The sequence below is a fragment of the Nesoenas mayeri genome, assembly GCF_963082525.1.
Source record: "Nesoenas mayeri genome assembly, chromosome: 11".
Classification (NCBI taxonomy): domain Eukaryota; kingdom Metazoa; phylum Chordata; class Aves; order Columbiformes; family Columbidae; genus Nesoenas; species Nesoenas mayeri.
This window is the reverse complement of record NC_137563.1, coordinates 10,941,909-10,961,297: the sequence shown is the minus strand read 5'-3', so window position 1 is coordinate 10,961,297 and position 19,389 is coordinate 10,941,909. Positions and strand designations below refer to the sequence as shown.

The following is a 19,389-nucleotide window of genomic DNA, read 5'->3' as shown; positions in this document are numbered from 1 at the left end:
ACACTCCCAATATTTTAAGAACTTCCACTGGCATTTAGCAGCCAACTGAAATGTGCAGCCTCCAAAATGAGTTTTACCCTCTATTGTTTTTATCCCCCCTCCCTTTTAAAACCACACCTGAGTTTGTGATCACCACCTGCCATCTCCAGAACTGGGGAACTAGAGTTTTGGCTTAAAGAAATTTTTGTTCTCTGCTGCATGTCAACAACTGAACCAGAAGCTGGAGCTTCCATCTGATTTCCAGGCATTCTCTCAATGCCGTGTATAAATAGATTTATTTAGGTATGAGGAGCAGGACTATCAAAAGCATCTATGTGAGACGCTACTACTTAGAGATGTAGAAAATATACAAAAAAGGGCTTTGGGGTTTGATTCTCCACTCACACTAACAAGAATTTATCATCGCTATACAGTGGCAACACACAAATATTTATGTGAAGTGGAGGAAGAAATGAAGGCAACAGCATGTTAGTAACAAATGCAAAATAAAAAGATACTAAGATCTTCTTTCTTATCAGGAATATTGTTCAATTTTGCAACACAAAAATATTTTAGGACCCTGTACTGTACACATTCTTTAAAAAGCATAGTTTGTCCAATATATATTGCTCCAAGACAGTATTAATGCAGGCATGAAGCCTGGGAAGTTCCTATTGCATTGCTTCAAAATAATATTTAATCTCATAATAAAGAGCTTTCTTGCATTGACATTTAAACAGCTTGGTTATTGAGGATAGCTCTATAATCACTGAAGCATATTTAGGCATTAGTATCATTGCTCTCTCATAATATACTATAATCTCTGGCAATTAGTCCATGAGGGGAAGTAAAGCCTTGAAATTGCTAATTTATTGTCTCTGAAGCATGTTTGTCATTCGTATGCATGCCAGATGACTTGCATTGCAACAGTTCTTTCAAATGCTAGAGAACATAGGCTGTAAAGAAAACTTGACAGGAACCTTTTCCTTCCTACCCTGGCTTGGCGACGTCCTCCTGAGCTGCCCGTGCCGTTTGCTCCATCGTCTGCGCAGGAGAAGGAGTTGGCGCTGCCGCACGGTGCAGCTGCAGGTTGTTTGGAAGGTGCTGCAGGGCCAGAACCCTCTCCAGGCTGGAAGTGGTTTGTCTCAATGACACTCTCAAGACCAGGCTTTGCCTTCAAATACATGTCTCTGCCCCTTGCTGAGACAACTGGGAGCTTTGCCTCCGGGGAGGATTTTGCCCTTGAATTCGGGTAGCCTGCAAGCAACTGTTCCTGAATGCAGGATCTCTTTGGCAGCGCTGACAACAGAGTGATGCTAATACAGAACCAGGCAGAGCTAATTATTCAGAAAAGCCATCAATGCATCCCTCTTGCTTTTTCTAGCATGAGGCTTGGCTGGTGCGGCTACAGGGTTGGGAATTTTGCCATATGATTGGAAAAAATGAAAGTGGGATCAACATCTTACATTTTACATCAAATCGCGTTTGATCTACACAGAATTTTATAGAGCAGAGTGGTCTGAAAGGTTTCTGAGTATGGGGAATGAAGGGAATATGATGGGACATGGGATATACCTGCCAATTCTAAGTGCAAAGACAGAAAGGTTGGGCCCATAGGACTGGTTGCCTAGAAAACATAGTGACCAAGAAATGACGGTTGTTTCTGAACAAATCACTCCCCCAGCCCACTTCTTTTGCACAGATGGTTTGTTTTCTTTACTGTGCCCTGTCTTGGCTGTGTCAGGGCAGCTGGGCAGGGTTTCAGAATGAATCATCTACAATCACAGCCAAAACAAGGACATTTGTTTGGGATGCAGAACAAGCCATTAAAAACACAAAGCATCTGGTCACCTTTATTAAATGTATTAAGTGGAAAGGCAGTTATGCCATAGGTGGACATGTACATGAGCTGGGCACTTAATTTTTGGAAGTTAAGCAGATTCAAGTTTTAAAATAAAAATGTACCTTGTAGATCAGAAAATAATACATTATTTATTAGCTGTGATATTCCAAAAATTCAAATGCCAAAGATAAATATTGGTGAGCTTGCAGGTTTGGATGGAACTTCACAACATTTTGTGTGGTTTTTTGATGAATATTTTGGGTCAGACTCAACAACCAGATTTGCACATACCTAGCTCTAAAAACGAATTACACTATTGTAAAGATGTTATTGGGCTCTGGTACAGGTGATTTGTGTGAGGTTCTGATATGACTGTGCTCACATGAGGGGATTGCACTATTTTAACTCTAAAACCACAGTGTGGATTTGACTGAAGAGGTAGCATCTGAGTGATCCACAATCATACCCAAAACAGCTCAGTTCTTGGAGGCAGCAAACAGGACAATAAAAACAGGATAATAGGAGAAGAGGAGACACGACAAAATCTTCCCCAAAATCACAGAGCACGTCTAGAGCTGCTCCTCATGAGCTCCAGCAGTGGAGTCCAGGCTGCTGCTCTGTTGGAAACCCTGTGCTTGTTGCATCTCTTTGTGAAGGGAGGATATAGGCTTGTATCCCTTTCATTAAGATGATTGCGAGGAAATCATCATGATAAACATGCCAATAGGGCACTGCTCTGAAACTGGTATTTGTAACGTATTTAAGGATTGCCTGTCACTACCCATCTGAGGAATTGCCAGTGACGTTTTTCTGAAGAATGATTCTGAAAAGCCATTCTGCTGCCGTCTCATTTGTGGCAAGAAGGAATCTGCTAAATACACAGCGAGTACACGAAGATTAGCCTTGAATAGTGTACAGGGAAATTCCTGACTGGTAGAAATTGGATCCTGGCTCCCACATGCAAATAGCCACTGTTTGCAATAAATTACTTGGATGCAATTATGGGGGTGATGAGAGGGGTTATACCAACTTATACTTTCCCCTCCTTTGAAATTCTGCTTTCAGGTGCTCTGTTACAAGCTCACTGAAGTCAGTTGTGCAGGAGGGATGTAAAAAAAATCAGAATTTGCCCTGTCTTCTTTTGGTTTTGGCTCATTGAATTTTATCCCTGTAATTCAATAAATGTGGTGAAGAAGGCCAGAGGATATGAATTAAATATGACAGGAGACCACAGGAATCCTGACCTTCTGTCTCACAAGGAAATCTTGAAACCAACCCCCTGCACGTCCCTATCAGCGTTCTAGCTACTGAGATCATTATTAATGCTATTGAAATACAACTAAGTTCACCTTCTCCATTGCATAGCTAATTGTGACTTTCCTGGAAACAGCGGCTATCTGGAGACCTCATCCTGTGCTGTGCCTTAATTTCTTTATGGATGCTTTGTTTTCCTCCTTTGAAAAATGGATTTAACTTCAAATGCTTTCACTCTGTCTATTGTGGCAAGGAGAGATGTAGTTAAAACATTTCTCAGCCCAAGACACTCTGAGAAAACTTCAACACTTATCTATGGAATGTGTGGTCAGCTTTTACTTCGGCGGGCACTTAGGTCTATATTTCACATCCAGATGACAGAACTTATATTACTTTAAAGAGTTCATCTATTTATGCTGCAATTTTTTGAAGACCTGTCTGCTTTTATTGAACTCTGCATGCTGGCAAGCAAAGCTAGCACTTCATCACCAAAATGAAAGAATTCATTCTGACATTTTTCTGTTCCTTGACTATATTGGTAGATCCCATAACAGCCAATCACAGTACAGGAAAGTATGGGAACTATAGCTGTGGTGACCTCTTACTGAAAGATTTTTGAGCTTTTGGAATGCCACTTGGATTCCCTGAGACTTTCCGAGATATATCCCAGTACTGTGCATCTGTGGCCATTTGCATCTACTGTTGATGTTGCATCAAAATTGCAATTTAAAAATATAAGAAAATAATGCCTTTCAAATATATCCTTATATAAGTACTTATGTATATATATATCTCCTACTGAGCTCAGTGGGAATCTGTGCACTTAAGAACTGAAACAGACTAAATCTGGGTCTGTAAGTCCCTAATTTTGTCTGGCATGCCAGCATTTCTCAACATAATACTTTCTCTGCCACAGGGGTACAAATCACTTCCAAGGTTTACATGTGTTAATACGTGCCTACGCATTGGAGTAAGAGCACCTGTAACACACAATAAACAATAACTTGAGCATTTAATAGAAATAAGTGTTTATTATAGTGCTATAAAGCTATTCAATCTCTGTTGATACAAACACCCACGCACACGGTCTCAGGCCAGTCTTAGTCTGCCCCACACCTACCCCAGGAGTAAAATGACCAACTTACCCTTTTAGAGAAATGAGGACCACAATTTTGGGTTATGTATAGAAGTCATAAAAAACTTACGGGTCCAGTCTGTTGAGTATTCCAGCCACAACTGGCTTCCTTCTGGCACATACAGCATCTCTTGTTCCCTGAAGAAAACATACAGGAGAGAACAAACAATCCTTCCCTCTGTATTAAAAATAATAATAAAAAAAAAGCCTGCTCTCTTGTCCTGCAGCTTTAAAATTCTGTCTCTTGTCTAACAAACAAACAAAAAAGTAAATAGAAAGGAGCATGTTATCTTATCTTCAACTGAATTTTCCCTGAAGGACCAAAATCCAGGTAGGTCTGGAGGAATTTGAAGAATCATTGCCCATAGGTGTTTTCTAAACACTCAAGGTTGATAAATACAAATGTATCAGAATATTCGCTCTCTTCTACATATTTGCTTTCATCTTTGTTCTGAATGTATCATTCTTCACTACTTCAGAAGGAAGCAGGTAAAAACGAATGAGACTTCTTTGTCTTATAAGCCCCTGGTTCAGTAGTAAAGTTATTTTATAAATTTCACAAAACTCTTAATATAAAAAATGAACCTAAGGTTGGAGATAGTGGATCTGTTTGGGGGCCTTTAACTTATTTAAATGATCTGTTTCTCTTTGAGATAATTCCAAAAGTACTTCAGTGGAAGCACATCTCAGAGCAACAGGGCACCTCATCAAAAGGTTTAAAAAGAAAAGACGAGGGGAAAAAATCTTCAATAGCGCCTGTGTCCTTTTATCCTTGATTTACCGAGCATATCAGTTACCCCCCTTTGTTAAGAGCTCTTTTCATTTATAGGTGTAAAATAAATCCAACCTTTTTATCAAGATGTTCTTGTTACCAACCACCAGTATAAATTTTACTTGCTGTAGGTGGGGAGAAGGTTTTCTGGCACAGCAGTTGTCCAATTAACTGGAGTATTATAGGCAACAGAAATAGTTTGCCCAGTCTCATTCCATGAATTACCTAGATGTGCAAGGAAGATGCATTTTCTTCTCACAGGTTTCCTATTTATATTCATAATCCTGTGTCCCAGAACCCTGTGAATGGCCAGCGGTTGTGGCGGTGGGTGTGCAAAAAGGCATCCATACTGTTCAGGTGAGTTTCAGTGTAGGCTGTAGCTGGCAGTAAGTGTATTCATTAATAATATTTATATTCATTAATAATAAAAATAAAACAAGTTGTCCTGTAAGCAGTGGAGCTAAAAGAGCCTTGTTTTCCCAGATTTCTATCCCTACCTCACTGTGGTAACCCTGTCTCTCTCTGCCACGTCTCCTCTGACACTTAAGCTGGCAAAGGACACTCAGATGGGCTCATGGACCTCAAATTCACAGAATCCCCTTCCTGCACAACCAGGTTAACAGTACTGTGCATTGCAATCCCTGAAAAGGAAAGGATTTTGCCTGGACAAGTACTGAATATTAAGTCATGACGTGGATGAAATTGTTTCCCAGCCTTTGAACTCTTCCCTAGATCCCCCTTTCCTGCTTCTGGTCCCTGAGGAGTCCACTGTCCTTCAAACAGGCATTTTCTTGGTATCTTCTGGATGGAGATAACTCATCTAGATGGAAAACTCATCTGATCATTATTAAGCTTACAAAATACTTCACAAGTGGATGTGGAACAAGAAGTGGATCTCAAGTAGGCAACAAAAAACACTCTGTTCCACACAGACTAATTAAGAGTGGGCTGGAAAATTGTTCTTGAAATGAAAGAACTGTCACTTTCTAGTTGTACAGAAGTTTTTCTGTCAGCTGGGCTGCATGTCGGAAGGTCTGAGTTTATGAACATGAAACAAAACATCTCATTCCCAAGGTTTTGGTATATTCCTCACATAAATAGAGCTGGTAAGAAATCATTTGTACCTATTGGGATTTTTGCATATTCATAGATTGGAATAAAACAGCCTCTGAGTTACATCTCGATACCCCTTTTCATTGATGACCTCTGAGTTTTCTTGCCCACTTCTCTACACATGCAAAAGTACGTATTTACGTGTGTAAAATGGCTGTACCTTTTTTTTTTTTGTAGACCGCTGGGACTAATAACAGACTATGAGCTTTGCATCCCTAGGCTGCTGGGTCTGAACCAGGCCAGGTCATGATAAATTGGAAATTATCTCCTCTTGGCTCTGCAGTGGCCTGCAAGAAATGACTTTGATCTCAGTCCAGCTCCCTATGGATCAGTATGTACATCACAAACCCCATTTCTGTTGGCAGTGACTGGCAAATTTGCTGGCAGATTGAGCCATTTTACCGTTTTTACCTTCACAAACCATTGCTTCAGATCGAGCTTGGTTGTATGGCTGCATGATCCATTTCAAAGGCCCCATAGGATTTTTTCTAGGGACAAACAGCACAGGTAGTCAGAGCTTTCGGAACAGCACCCTTGGGAAGCATTGCAAGCCACCAGATCGTGCTGTGTCTTTCTGAAATGGCAGGTGCCTTTCTGAAAAGCCGATCCATTTCTGATCTGGCCCTGAGACTGGGAAACAATGAACATCACCTCTATGCAAAGAAACTGGATGTGGGCTAAAGCTGGTATTTCAATAACTCACAAATGGATTCCTCTGGCACTGCGTTGTTACAGAAGATCTCCTGTGTTCAGATACCAACAGGGAAGATCATTATGGGGAGGCCTCCTGGGTATTCCCAGGCTTTCAGCCTAAGCTGCTCCCCTATGGATTTTTATATCAATGTCCCAGGTTCTTACTGCCCATTAGGCAGGTTGATGCTCTCCCCCCGGCGCTCGGACTGAGCAATTAGTCCTTTCTGCTGGAGCACCGGCAGCTGCAGCGTTCAGAGCCCGTGTTTTCCTAAACCCTGACGGTGTCCGTGGTGGTGTCTGGCTGCGTGAGCCATAATGAAGGGTCTCCTCTCACTTCAGAGCGTTTGTCATGCGCTTTTGAGCAGGTGAGCTATTGTACCAGAGTATTTAACAAGGTCACTGGGTGTATGAGACACAGTGGGTCGCCCTCAGTTGTGGAAACCGCATCCCTTTCTTTGAATTCAATGGAATTTTTCAGACCCTTTTATGAACAACTTCTGTTTCATTCTGTTTGCTCATTCTCTTGCTGATGTGCAAGCTGCAGAAATTTTCTGTGACAGCTCAAATTCTCCTTTGTCAGCCCAAGTTTACCTGAACACAACCACTAGCTTTGGTAGGATGGTCCCAGACATACAAGAGTGGAGTTTGTCTCACCAGCTGTCTCTACTAATGAGAACTTATTCAGTCACACACAGTGTCTATAATTTAAAAGAACCATGAGCAAGTCTCAGGTCTCCCCCTCTTCTTATATTTACTTTTACTTCTGGGCTCTGCTGCAGTTTTATTTACCTGAATAACTCCAAAGTTTTCGTAAGTGGGTCCAAAGGAACCAACTTCATACAGAAATCCTGAATGCCTCTGCCTTTGTAGCTAGTTGACACATTTCCTGTATTTTATCCTTAATTGGCAGTGTGGCTACGTCAAATTGCATTTCTGTTCCTGTAGCCTCATTCAGAATCAGTGGAGTTCAATATTCTGTCCATACTGAGTTATTTGTTCTGAATTTTGCAGAGGAATAAACTGCTTGCCAATAACGGTGTCTCTTTTTCATCTATTAAGCTTCTTAATGCGTGTATCTTTATCCACACTGTCTGTGGATCTGAGCATAAAAGTGTTGGTACCTGCCTCTCCTGGTAGTTCAAATTGCAAACTGACTTCATTAAAACCATGTAAGTATAAGATTTAAGTCACAGGTTTGTTTTTCAGTTTATTTTCTGGCTTTTCTAAGGAAAATACTTTATCCTTTACAATCAAACGTGTATAAATGGAAGATCCTGGTGTGTTTTCTTGTGCCAAAGAGCAACTGGAATTTTACCACATGGTGAACTCTTGCTGTAGGTTTTTGGATTTAGTAATATCTGTGAAAGTTTGACAAGACATCTGTTTATCTGCCTCTGTATGATTGCCAGGTTATTTACCAGCTTTTTAGTAGGTACATCGCAAACCCCATTAACTTGATGTTGACATTTCTTTTTTCAGATGCTTTCTTTTCTTTTTATTTTTTTTTTCTTCCCACTTTGATCCTTTCACACGTGGCTCATGCAGCTCAGAACCAAGTTCAAGCGCAGGTATTTGCATCCTCAGCCCCGTACCTGCGTATTTTCCATCCACGTTGCCGCTTCTGTGGCCCCAGGCCTCTTAACAAGAGAGCGGTGGAGGAGACTTGCTGTGTGCAGCATGTTTAACTCCTCCTGGACTCCAGCCATCCCATCCCTGTGAACAAGAGTTCAGACACTGATGTACTGAACTTTTTTGGCAGCTTCTGCTATAGAAATTTGCAGGTCGCAGCTGGTGACCACGCTGGTGATGGTCCGTACGGTAGGAAAGTTTAGATTTGAGCCTATGCTTGGACATTATCCTTAATTGTATAGTACAGCTGTAGGAGAATTCTAAAAGAAGGTTTGCAAATAGTGCAAAACTATGGGGACTGTCAAACACAAAGCTAGTAGCAAATTAAGGGAAGTGTTTCATGTTACTGAGTGACTGGGTAGGTTGAAATTCAGTGTTCAAAAATGCAGAGTAATAGACCAAAGTAAAATAACGTGAAGTAAATAGACAAAAGGTGAGTTCTAATTTAATTGCCACCATTCAGGGAAAGAGATTAGGCAATCACAGTGGATAGTTTTCTGAAAACCTCAAATGAATTCTCAGCACCAGTCAAAAAATAAGCGAACCCAGAGCACCAGACAGAATAGTTGGAATGATCAGGAAGAGAACAAAACAGGATGGAAAAACCATTTTTGTGGTATTGTATAAATCCATAATATATCTAAATCTCAAATTACTGCGCACAGTTTGGCTGATTCCTGCTCACAAAGGATATAATGGAAGGAGCGAATGGTACCAGAGATCACCTTTTATATGGAATAACTTCTATACAAAGAGGGACTCGATAAGCTAGAACTCGGCTCAGGAAACAGGTGGCTGAGGAGAGATACGATAGAGATCAATGGAACTGTGGATGGTGCATAGAATATGAACGAGAAATGGTTATTTACTGTTTCTAATAACACAGGAACAAGGGGCAACCAATTAAATGATTGCATAGCAGTTTTAAAGACAAAGATAGTGCTTTTCACAGAATGCGTAATTAAATTGTGAAATGGTTCCCATAAAACGAGAATAAGAGAGCGCATGATTTTGCTTAGAAAAGGGGTCACTAAGGGTAGATATGTGAGGAGTCTCTTACACCGTGAAGGAATGCGTGTTTGCTATTTATCACAGTGTAAGAAGTTTCCCAATTAAAAATCAGGCAGTGAATTTGAAGCAAACATAAAGATAATTTTTCTCCTTTTTCTCCTTCGTATTTATAATTAAACCATGGATCTTCTTGCCAGAGGACGTCATAGAGGCTGAAAGTATAAATAATACCTTTTATTGTCTGTTTTTACTAGTGTCCTTTCTGCAGAACTGTTCAGACTTGTCAGCCAGAGCCCAAATTTATTATTGCCAAAAAGTCAGGAGGCCACAATTGTTCTACAAGGCAGATCCTGGACTGTGCCACTCGGGCTATGTGGACAGAACAGAAACCATCTCTAATTTCCAGACAAAGACACTCCCATAGAATAACGGGTGCAGAATTGTCATAGCCAGCTCTGAATTTCCACTCTAAAGTACACTGCACTGCATCAAAATGCTTCTCTGTATTTTCAAATGGTTTCAGCTTCTGTTAGCCACTGATCTATTCCACCCAAATCTGGGAAAGAAAATTATAGAACTGCACACAGTATGTTAAAATCTTTCCTTTACCATAGTGATAGCTCCAATTCAGATGTCTTCATTTAAAAAAAAAAAAAAAAGGCAGAAGAAAACAGCTTTTTTCGTCTTCACCAGCAGCATTCAAGGACTGTGATTTAGTATTTGGACATATTAATGCTTAGCTGGTTTCTGTCCCACAGTTTGGACACAAGCAGCTTGTTGAGTACGTCACGAAGAACATGTGTACTAAGTGTATACTTCTCAGTCATGTAAATACTTCCCACTGACTTGCAATAATAGACATTATGCCTGGGCCATTTAATTGTGATATAGCCATATTTTTTGCAGCATTTTAGAATGGGAACTGACCAAAGTTGATTATAGTAACACCAGTGAGCCCCACAGATGTTTGACCCTTTATAGCTGTCCCAGAGTTAAGTTTAAAATATTCTGACCTGCCTTGATAATCTATCCTCCCATTTACCAAATCTAAACCCATGTATTATAGATACTTTCATTTCCACCTGAAATATCTGCTCTGTAACCCGTCTCCCCAGCTCCACTGTGAACAGAATTAGGAGTTTGTTTTTGTCTCTTGCCTCATGTAGCACACCCACCCGATTTAGCTGAACACCGACCTCCTCGTGTTTTTTGAACCGTACACGGCTGCACTGCCCGTACTCCATTAGCGGCTGCGGGGGGACGCTGATCTCTCAGGTATGAGGCGCCATCACCAGATGAAATGTCCCGAGGAAATTATGTAGGAGTTGTTTTACCAAGTCTAAATCCAATCTCCTATTTTTGGAGAGGTCCTTCCTGGATAAATGTGGTTTGTGATACTTTATTAGGTGAAAAGTGCTGACTGTATAAAAAAAATCTTGTTCAGAGGTTGATGATCATCTTTTTTACTCTCCACATCGCTTTCCTTCTGAATACATTTAATTATATGATGCTGTATTCATTGCCTCGCTGACACTAAAGTGCTCTGCAGTTAAGGCCTAAGTACTAAACCAGGCAGATATTCAAGCGCTGTAAAGTTAGGCTGAATCTTTTTGCCAGCAACAGTGCTGCACTGATTTATAGGAAGAGGGAGGCGGGGTGCTCTCTCTTGCCTGCTGTCTTTATTGAATTCTCTTTTTTTTTTTTTTAATGCCCATATTTAGGTGGCTTGAAAAACAGGAATGGATTTTTTTAATTGCAGATAACTGACTGATATTGGGCATATTTTCCTTGCAAACTAAGAAACTATTCCCTGGTGATGACAGGATTATAGTGCTCACTGACAGAAATCCAACTCAGGTTTGCCGAGTTGTAGTAGGCAAAATCCTTTTGTTTAGTGAAAATTTTATTTGTATTTGTCTTCACTTGATTTCACGGACACAAAAAAACCTCACAAAGCTGGAATTTGCTACCTTTGTTCTTACAGAGCACTGCTCCACTTCATCATCAGTTTTACTGTGCTGCAACTTTGTTCTTTTTGGATGTGTGGAGCATGCTGGAGCTCAGATGCTGGAGGACAGGGAAGTGGTGAGATTTGCGCACCTAGTTTTTGCAAAATTTTGCAGAATTCCCAGTTTGAAAGGACAGCGTGCAATGCCTGACTCCTCAGATGCACAGTTCATAGAATCGTAGGATTGTAGAATCACAGAATCATTGCACCTGGCTCAGTAAACCCCTCACAGCTGGGATTTTCTGTGCTGGAAACCATGAGCTCTGTGCCGTTGATTCCAGCTCTACACATGCATACGTGGTATCCAGGCTGAAGGGCTGCACAAGTTCTTCAGTGTTGATAGGTACAAATAATTCTCCAGGGAGCCAAATCCTAAGCAAAGGCTTTTCTAAGCTATGGCCAAAGGCTTCCCTGGTCAATGTGGTGGGGGAGATGGATGGATAATTTTTGCTCTGAAGCCCCTACAGCTTTGGGACCAAAGGCCAAGTACTCCTAGTTTAGAAATAAAAATAACCTAAATATACTGCTAATGTATCTCAGATCAGTTGTGAGGTTGTGCGATGGGAAACAGAAAAACCCAGATGGGGGAATGAGGCTCCAGGGGCCCAATGGGCCAGAAATGAGAATCTGGCCGAGGTTCTTCTGTGCCCTTGCTGAGGGACTAACACGTGTTACACCAGTACCAGCCACAGCAAATGTATTTGGGTTTATAAAATAGGAATACAGGAAGTTTGGCCAGATTTTGTACAAATACTTTGAAAAACAACAAAACAGTTACTTTGTGGTAACTTTTGCTCCCCTCACAGTCCTCCCAGCTTTGGTTTTGCACAACAAAGGCTTTGTCTATAACCAGTAAAATGAAATTAAATCGTATTCAATAGAGTACTGTAAGTACTTGAAATTGACAGTATTTATAATAATTTTACTTACTAATCTCTTCATAACAAAGTCTCTGTTTTATTTGTGTGTATGTTTTGCTGCATACTTTTGATCAAACACCAAATTTAAGAATTATTAGCAGGATGACTAATTTTGAACTTGGCATTTACTGTGAAATTTACTGTAGGAATTAGCATATTCGCACAAATTCAGAGGTGAAATAAAATGCTGACATCCATTTCTAAATGTTCCTAAATCCTTGAAAGACTATAGGAAGCAAAGCGGTAAGTTCCCCTCGCTCCCATGGGCAGGTGTGCTCAGTCCTTCTGGCATGTCCAGGTTTTACAGGGTGATCGGGGACAGCAATGCCACTGAGGTGCGGACTGGGAAAAGCTTTGCAGATGGCTCTTGGAAATGCTTTATGATTTAATGAAAGACTTCGGCATTCAGGAGCACCAATAGTTGTGTATCTGGTTGAGTCACAAGCTGTAAAGTAACTTTTTAAACATAAGAAATCTCTTTCCCATCCTTTCCACCTTATCCTGTCTTCTCCCATAAAAAGTGCAAAGGAAAAGGAGACTGAATAAGGTCATCAGTGGTTTAATTGTGCCATTCTAGATGTATATCAAACTGCAGCACAGCTGCCTCATATAACATTACAAAGTGGGTAAAAGAACAATTGTCAGTTCTTAGTAACAGTGATTACCTGCAAACTTGGCTTGTATGGGGCACAAGATCCTTCCCCAACCTTTTTTCTGCATTTTATCATTAGCACCAATAATGGCATCTGCAGGGAGTAATTAGTAACACCCAGAGGGGAAAGGAATTTTGCCAGAGGACATTCAGTATGTCTGGAAAACTAAAGATGCTGTATAGTAAGGTCATGAATAAATTGTTTGATTCTAGGGTGGAGGAGAGGACCAGTAGAAGCAGAAAGTTTCCTACTGTGGCTAGTACGCTTGTGAAGAGCACATTAATTTCCACTGGAACACCATTAGGGAAATTAGTTTGTTCTGACAGTTTGTGTGGCTGGATACCATATGTTTACCTTGAGGGAATGTTTGTGGAGAACCACTTTGGGTTAATTGTAAATGTCACAATTAAATAAGTAAATACACAGGACTGTATCTGTGATCTGCATCAGTGCCCAGACACAGTGTACCAGCACACTGGTGTGCCAGGTAATGTGTGTACATATAAATATATACTTTTATGTACTAAATCCATACCAATCAGCTTATCCAGACACACAGACAGCAGGTACAAACAGCACCTGCATTTTGTCTTTCTGATCTGTTTATCGTTGCATACACATGGCGCCACACCATGCCCGTCTATTTAATGTCTGCACTGTGAGCTCTGAGAACGGAAAATCGAGCTTCCCTGCTCGGGTGGCAGGTGCTGCACCTCTAATTCGCCTGGCACGAAAACGGGTGAGAAGGGGGAGAGGGAGGAGATCAGATACCATGTTAAAAATCTCAGATTAGTTGGAGTCACATTACAGATTACCAAAGGTCCAAATATGTTGCCTTTCAGTATTGTCAGTCCCCTCTAATAATCTGCACAAGAGCTGAGGATTTTCAGCACCTTGAGAGATTAAACCTTAAGAACACTCGAACAAACCCGTCACATAGGTTTTCAGCATGCAAACTTGAGGCCAAGTTCAATAACAGCCCTGTTAGTCTTCTGCATTGCAGAGGTCTTGAAAAATTGATTTTCTGTTTTGCCACCGACTTCAGCGGACCCAGGCTTCAGCCCTCTGAGGCAAATTTATTCCCATAGATGGTAGCTCCTTCTGAAATCCTTAATTTCACATCTTTAAATAGTCAAACTTTGAGACAGATCAGGTAGGGGTGCGGACTTCGCTCGGTGGTGTTGGTCATTGCTGAGTTATTAACTCCCCTTATGGTCTGGGATACCATTTTTTTTCCTTCAAAAATGCATTTCAGGGATTTAAAGGTCTGATACAAAACACACAGGAATAAATACAAATCTTGGTATTGAACATCAGAAAATAATTTTAAAGGGAGTTGATATTGTTTACAGCATGAATGTATTTTTAACAGAAACAAGGACCTAATCTGTTAGGGCAACATTAATCCAGGGAAAACACTTTCTGAAGCGTCCAGAGCTTGTTAACACAACAAACACCTACGGCAGCAGTGTGTCTTTAAGCCCTACTAATATTGTACCATAATAATTTTTGTGGAGGAAAATCTTCCCCTCTCCCTGAACAGAAACAAGACATATTATTGACTGCCAGCCGGGAAGATGTATGCTCTGGCCCTCGTGAGTCTATTAATATTTGATGCTGATGGATGTGAGCTTGCAGCCTGAGTTATTAATGGAGTTTGGTTCCTTGGACCTAACCCTCAATACATAGGGGAGAATTAACAATAACAACTATATGCCCAAACCTCTCATGGTGCTAGAATGGTCTGTCATTTAGTTGCAGCAACAATAGTATTTCTGAAGTACTTAAAGGTACGGAAGGTCATATAGGTGGTGTTGGTGGCATTATTGTCACCATTCATTTTGGTTTAAAGATGACTTTTTAGGGTCCCAGGGGCCATGGATCCTGTGTCTTTGCTATGTTGGGATACTCCCATCAGATTTGGGTTCCAAACATAAAAAGGCTCACTTGTGTTAGGTTCTGAGCAGCTGTGTGGAGATGTGGGACCCCTGTCCTGGGTGGGACGGAGGTGTCATCTCACCAATCAGGGCCCAAGAAGGTGTAAAGCAAAACCAAGGACAGTAACATCCTGCTTCAACACGAAGAGAGGCTTTTACTGAACCTGACCCTGACACAACATCCGGTATAGAGAGTTTTTCAATTGTTTATGCTAGAGTTAGAACTGACCTCTGAAATTAGGAAGGAATAAATTGGATAGATTTCAGGGGTATATTTTGATAAACTGGACCTTCTAAGTGAAAATTATGAAGAAAATTAAGCACTTTTGAAAATTTGTGATGTTCACATGGATCACTCTGACTTGGAGAACAGAGATGTAAAATACCAAGTTATTTATAGCTGGATTTCTTAATATAGCTTTAACATTTTCATGGGTATGTGTTTGATTGAATAAGCTACTCCTTCCTATCATGTATACCACATCCAGACATTCCACTACTCTCATTAACCTCCCAATCTTAATAGAAAAAAAAAAGAATAATCAACATAAAGAGCACAGCTGTTGATTAATTTTACTAAATAGGACAGAAATATAAAGTACCATATTGCAAGAGTGAAGATTCAATACACAACATTTGAAATCAGTTTAACAGAATATATAACTCATTAACAACTGCATAGACATACACTGCAGCATTATTCACTTGGGCAGGTGGTGAGAGCGAGGTGAATTTACATATCTTTAAAAGTACCTGAATGCATTTAATTTCATAGGTCATTCTCCCAAATCAAGTTCAAAATGTTAATAACGGGGTGTGCATTTATAATTAATAAAATCTTAGAGCCAGTGCTATAGTTCAAGTGCATTTTCCTCTTATGTAATTAAGAAGTTAACTGTATTTGGCAGTTGTCGCTCAGAGAGCTCTGAAAGTCTTACTTGTCAAAACCAGGGACACAAATCTCATTAAGCCACTTATTTTTTCAGTTCAGGTTTGTTTGCAAAGGAAGTGCGTGTAAGGTGGACAGCCAGAGTCATCAACCTCTGCTAGTCCATAAAGTACAGTATATTAAAGCAAATGCCAAAACCGGAAGACGTGTTGAATAAGGATGAAAGAGACTGCTGTTTATTACAGCTTGTGTACTGTAGCTGTTCTTTGGGATACCCAGTGTCCGACTGTCCTCCATGCAGAGCAAGTCTACAGAAAACTAGTGCATCTGTACCAGACCATCGCGCACATGGCCAGGGAGAACTACATGTCACACGAGCTGCTCCGCGGTCCCAGGGAGTCACCGAGGAGCTGGAAATTCGCCTCCTGCTTCCACCCAGGGCCCAGGGCTAGTTTAGTTCATCTGATTCCCAAGGGGATATTTTAGCTCCACATCCCTGTGTTCTACTCTTTGCTTTAATTCTTTGTTTGGTTGGGTTTTTTTACTTCTAGTTCAAATCCAGAAAAGGTCAGTTGTCATAGAAATTATTAACGGTACCAGCACTTGTGTGTTGTACATGAAATGAACTGGGAGTTCCATTCACACAAGATACGGCTTTCTAAGTGCTGCTAATTGGCTGTCTAATTGTCACAGGCAGGAGAAAGGCGGAGGATTGATTAGGCGTGGAGGCTGAATGTCCCTCTGCCGTCCCGCTTGCTCAGGGTTCCGCGGCTCATTGCGGAGCCGTGCTGGCAGGGTAATGAGGGGCAGCCGCCTTCGGATGTTCTGGCTGTCGAGACAGCACCTTTTCCTGCCAGGCCTTTTCAGGGGAACTTGTTTTACTCTGCCAAGGTCAAAGATAGCATCTTTTACAAACACAGCTTTCACTCAAAAATCACACACTCGTAGGATTTATTTCTGAGCAGTACTTATTTTAACCTTTTCTTTTACTTCCCCTTAAACCAAAGTTTTTAGTATAAAATAGGATGAGTCATACTGGTGCTAGGCAGAACTGCTACACCAAGCATATGGGGCTTCATGGTGCTCAAAAATCTGTTCATATTTCCTTTTACTGTCTCAGTGTCGGATGCTGTGATATACAGGCTCCTGGATGTACTTGCCATGGCATAGGGAACCTGACATTTTGTGCATTTATCTCCTGATAAATGGATCCTCCTATCAGACAGTGAAGCCTCTCACCTGCAAAAATACATTTTGACCAATATATTTTCCATTGAGCTATGGTATAGGTCGCACTGTACAATGTAGTTACTATTTAACTTTGGAGTAGGATAGCTTTCTCTGACATAGAACTAAATTATTAAGGTTTGACTCGCTGAAGAAGTAAATTTAGGAGCTAATTTGTGATGTGAAAGTCAGGACTACACATAGAAAAAGAACAAAAAAAAGCCTTGTGTGTGCTACCGTATGTAGACCCAACTATGGGACAGAGTAAGTAGGTTTAAAGAATTGTGCTCACATTTTAATTCCTTTGTTGTATCAGATGAACAATATTAGTAAGAACTGTGTCTCTCATCCAAACAAGCTCATCAGTGCATATAGCATACCATAATTTGTTGTTGAAATAATCTATATTTCTGTATCATATAAGTATTTACTCTCCTTTCCCTTGTTTTCCCCACACCTAAAGGAGAAATAAGATGGAGGTGTGAGGCGGTCTCTTTGTGTGTTCTGCTCTATGTGCTTCCTCTCTCTGACAGATGCATCGCTCCTTGTTCAGTGTTCTTCCTAAAGTCACAATCTCATGCAAATTCATTGAAAACAAATGCAGGTACCAGCTACGCATCAAAAAGGTCTAATGCACCTGCCATGTATTTTTTCTCTCTGCCAGTCCGTGGAAGATGAGCGTGTACAAGATCCTTCAGCTTTTTAACAACCTGATTCTTAGAATATATTTTCCAAGAAATGCAGAGCAATCTTTGCACGGTTTCAGACTGTATATTTTGTGATTAGTGTTTCATAAGTGATGTTTTGCTTAATGATCTAACATCTGTTCTAGGAGGTTTGTTTTTGTAACTTCCCCACCTCCTGCTGAATGAATGCCAGAAACTTGTCCCTTCCCCCCAAGTCAATCAAAGCGTTAATTGCATCGTAATCATGGGAAGCAGCGGTGACTGCACAAGTGCTTGAGACTCAGCAATCAACTCATAACACTCTGCTCACTGTTTTGGAAGAGAAAGCCTCCCTGTGCAGAGATGGGAATTTCCTGCAATTTGGATTCCTTCAGCTGACTCTGTCCTTTTTTGGTTTGCAGGGAGATGACTGCACCATTACCTGCATGGCAGGAACCTACGGAACCAATTGCTCATCAGTTTGTAATTGCAAAAATGATGGTGCGTGTTCCCCTGTGGATGGTCTGTGCTATTGCAAAGAAGGTAAACAAAATTCAGATTTAACAATTGTCTGCAATTTGGCATCAACGCTTCTCCCCTTTTCCAGTGGCACAGCTGTGCAGCCAGTAACTCCACTATTTTCTTGCGCCTGTCAATAATTCAACAATCTGCCCAAGTATCAAAACCCAACAGTGGCTTGACTGTATGTTTTGTCTCTGCCCTGAGCAGGGGCCAGACTTCACTGCTCTGCCGCAAGAACAGGTCACAGAACCAAGTGTGCTGGCATAGCCACAGCTCCTCTCCAGAGCGATGCAGAGCAATGCCCAGACTCTTGGGGTTTTTTTCTCTATCATTTTGCTGCCCCATTTCTGCAGGACTCCTGTCCCCTGAGCCAGCATGGGGTTGCAGGACGTGGATGTCTTTATGTGGGGAAAGAAGACTTGCTTGCTTCGGAGACATTGCAAGACAAACCTCTTTTCTTCCCACATGTGTCCATAATTTCTGCTTGTGCATAGAACTGAGCACAGCCCGTGTATCCAGTAATCACCTGAGAAACCTTGTGCCGTTCCATGGCACGGTGTTCCTTATGTACCCTATGCAGCAGCACCTTCCCACAGAATACCAACCTGAGCTATGGCTGTGTGGCATACATAAGCCCTAAAACAGAAGTGAGGCAAATAACAATAAAATCTGGCATTTCAAACATGAGTTAATGGATCACGGTAGAACTCCATTTAATGAGCATGTATAAACCATGAGTTACTGCTCAACTCCATTACGTACAGCTGCAGTGTAATGAAAGCCATTGTGCGGCTGGTAGTTAAGATTTGAGGCTTAATGGCTAGAAATGATGGCCTTGGTCTTTTTATAGATGTAATAGCTTCTTTATATTAAAGAGCATTCTCAAAAAAATATGAGGTAAGAAACAGGCAGCGTGGAAGGGCAAGGTTCTTGTATTCTTGTTGATCAGGAGGCCTCCAGCCTGCCAGGCTTTACCAGAGAGGCACCAGACACCTGAGTCTGGTAAACAACCAACACAGGGATACCTATATCAACATTCCGTACATATAGATGCTGGTGGATGAAGTCAGGAGGTCATAATTAAAGGGTCAATCTTATATTTACACCAAGATCGGGTCTTGATCTTTAAATCAAAGAGC

The 19,389-nt window shown here is 41.0% G+C and overlaps 1 protein-coding gene across 2 annotated transcripts in view; it reads left to right on the top strand.

Moving 5' to 3' along the window:
• The window catches only part of MEGF11 (multiple EGF like domains 11), a gene marked incomplete at both ends in the record, with an annotated part of 192,074 nt that overhangs the window by 120,457 nt on the left and 52,228 nt on the right, over positions 1–19,389 (top strand). For both annotated transcript variants that reach the window (XM_080351245.1, XM_080351244.1), the window contains one exon: positions 18,151–18,271. In XM_080351245.1, coding sequence (XP_080207371.1) covers positions 18,151–18,271 — 121 coding nt within the window. The remainder of the gene's footprint in view (positions 1–18,150; positions 18,272–19,389) is intronic.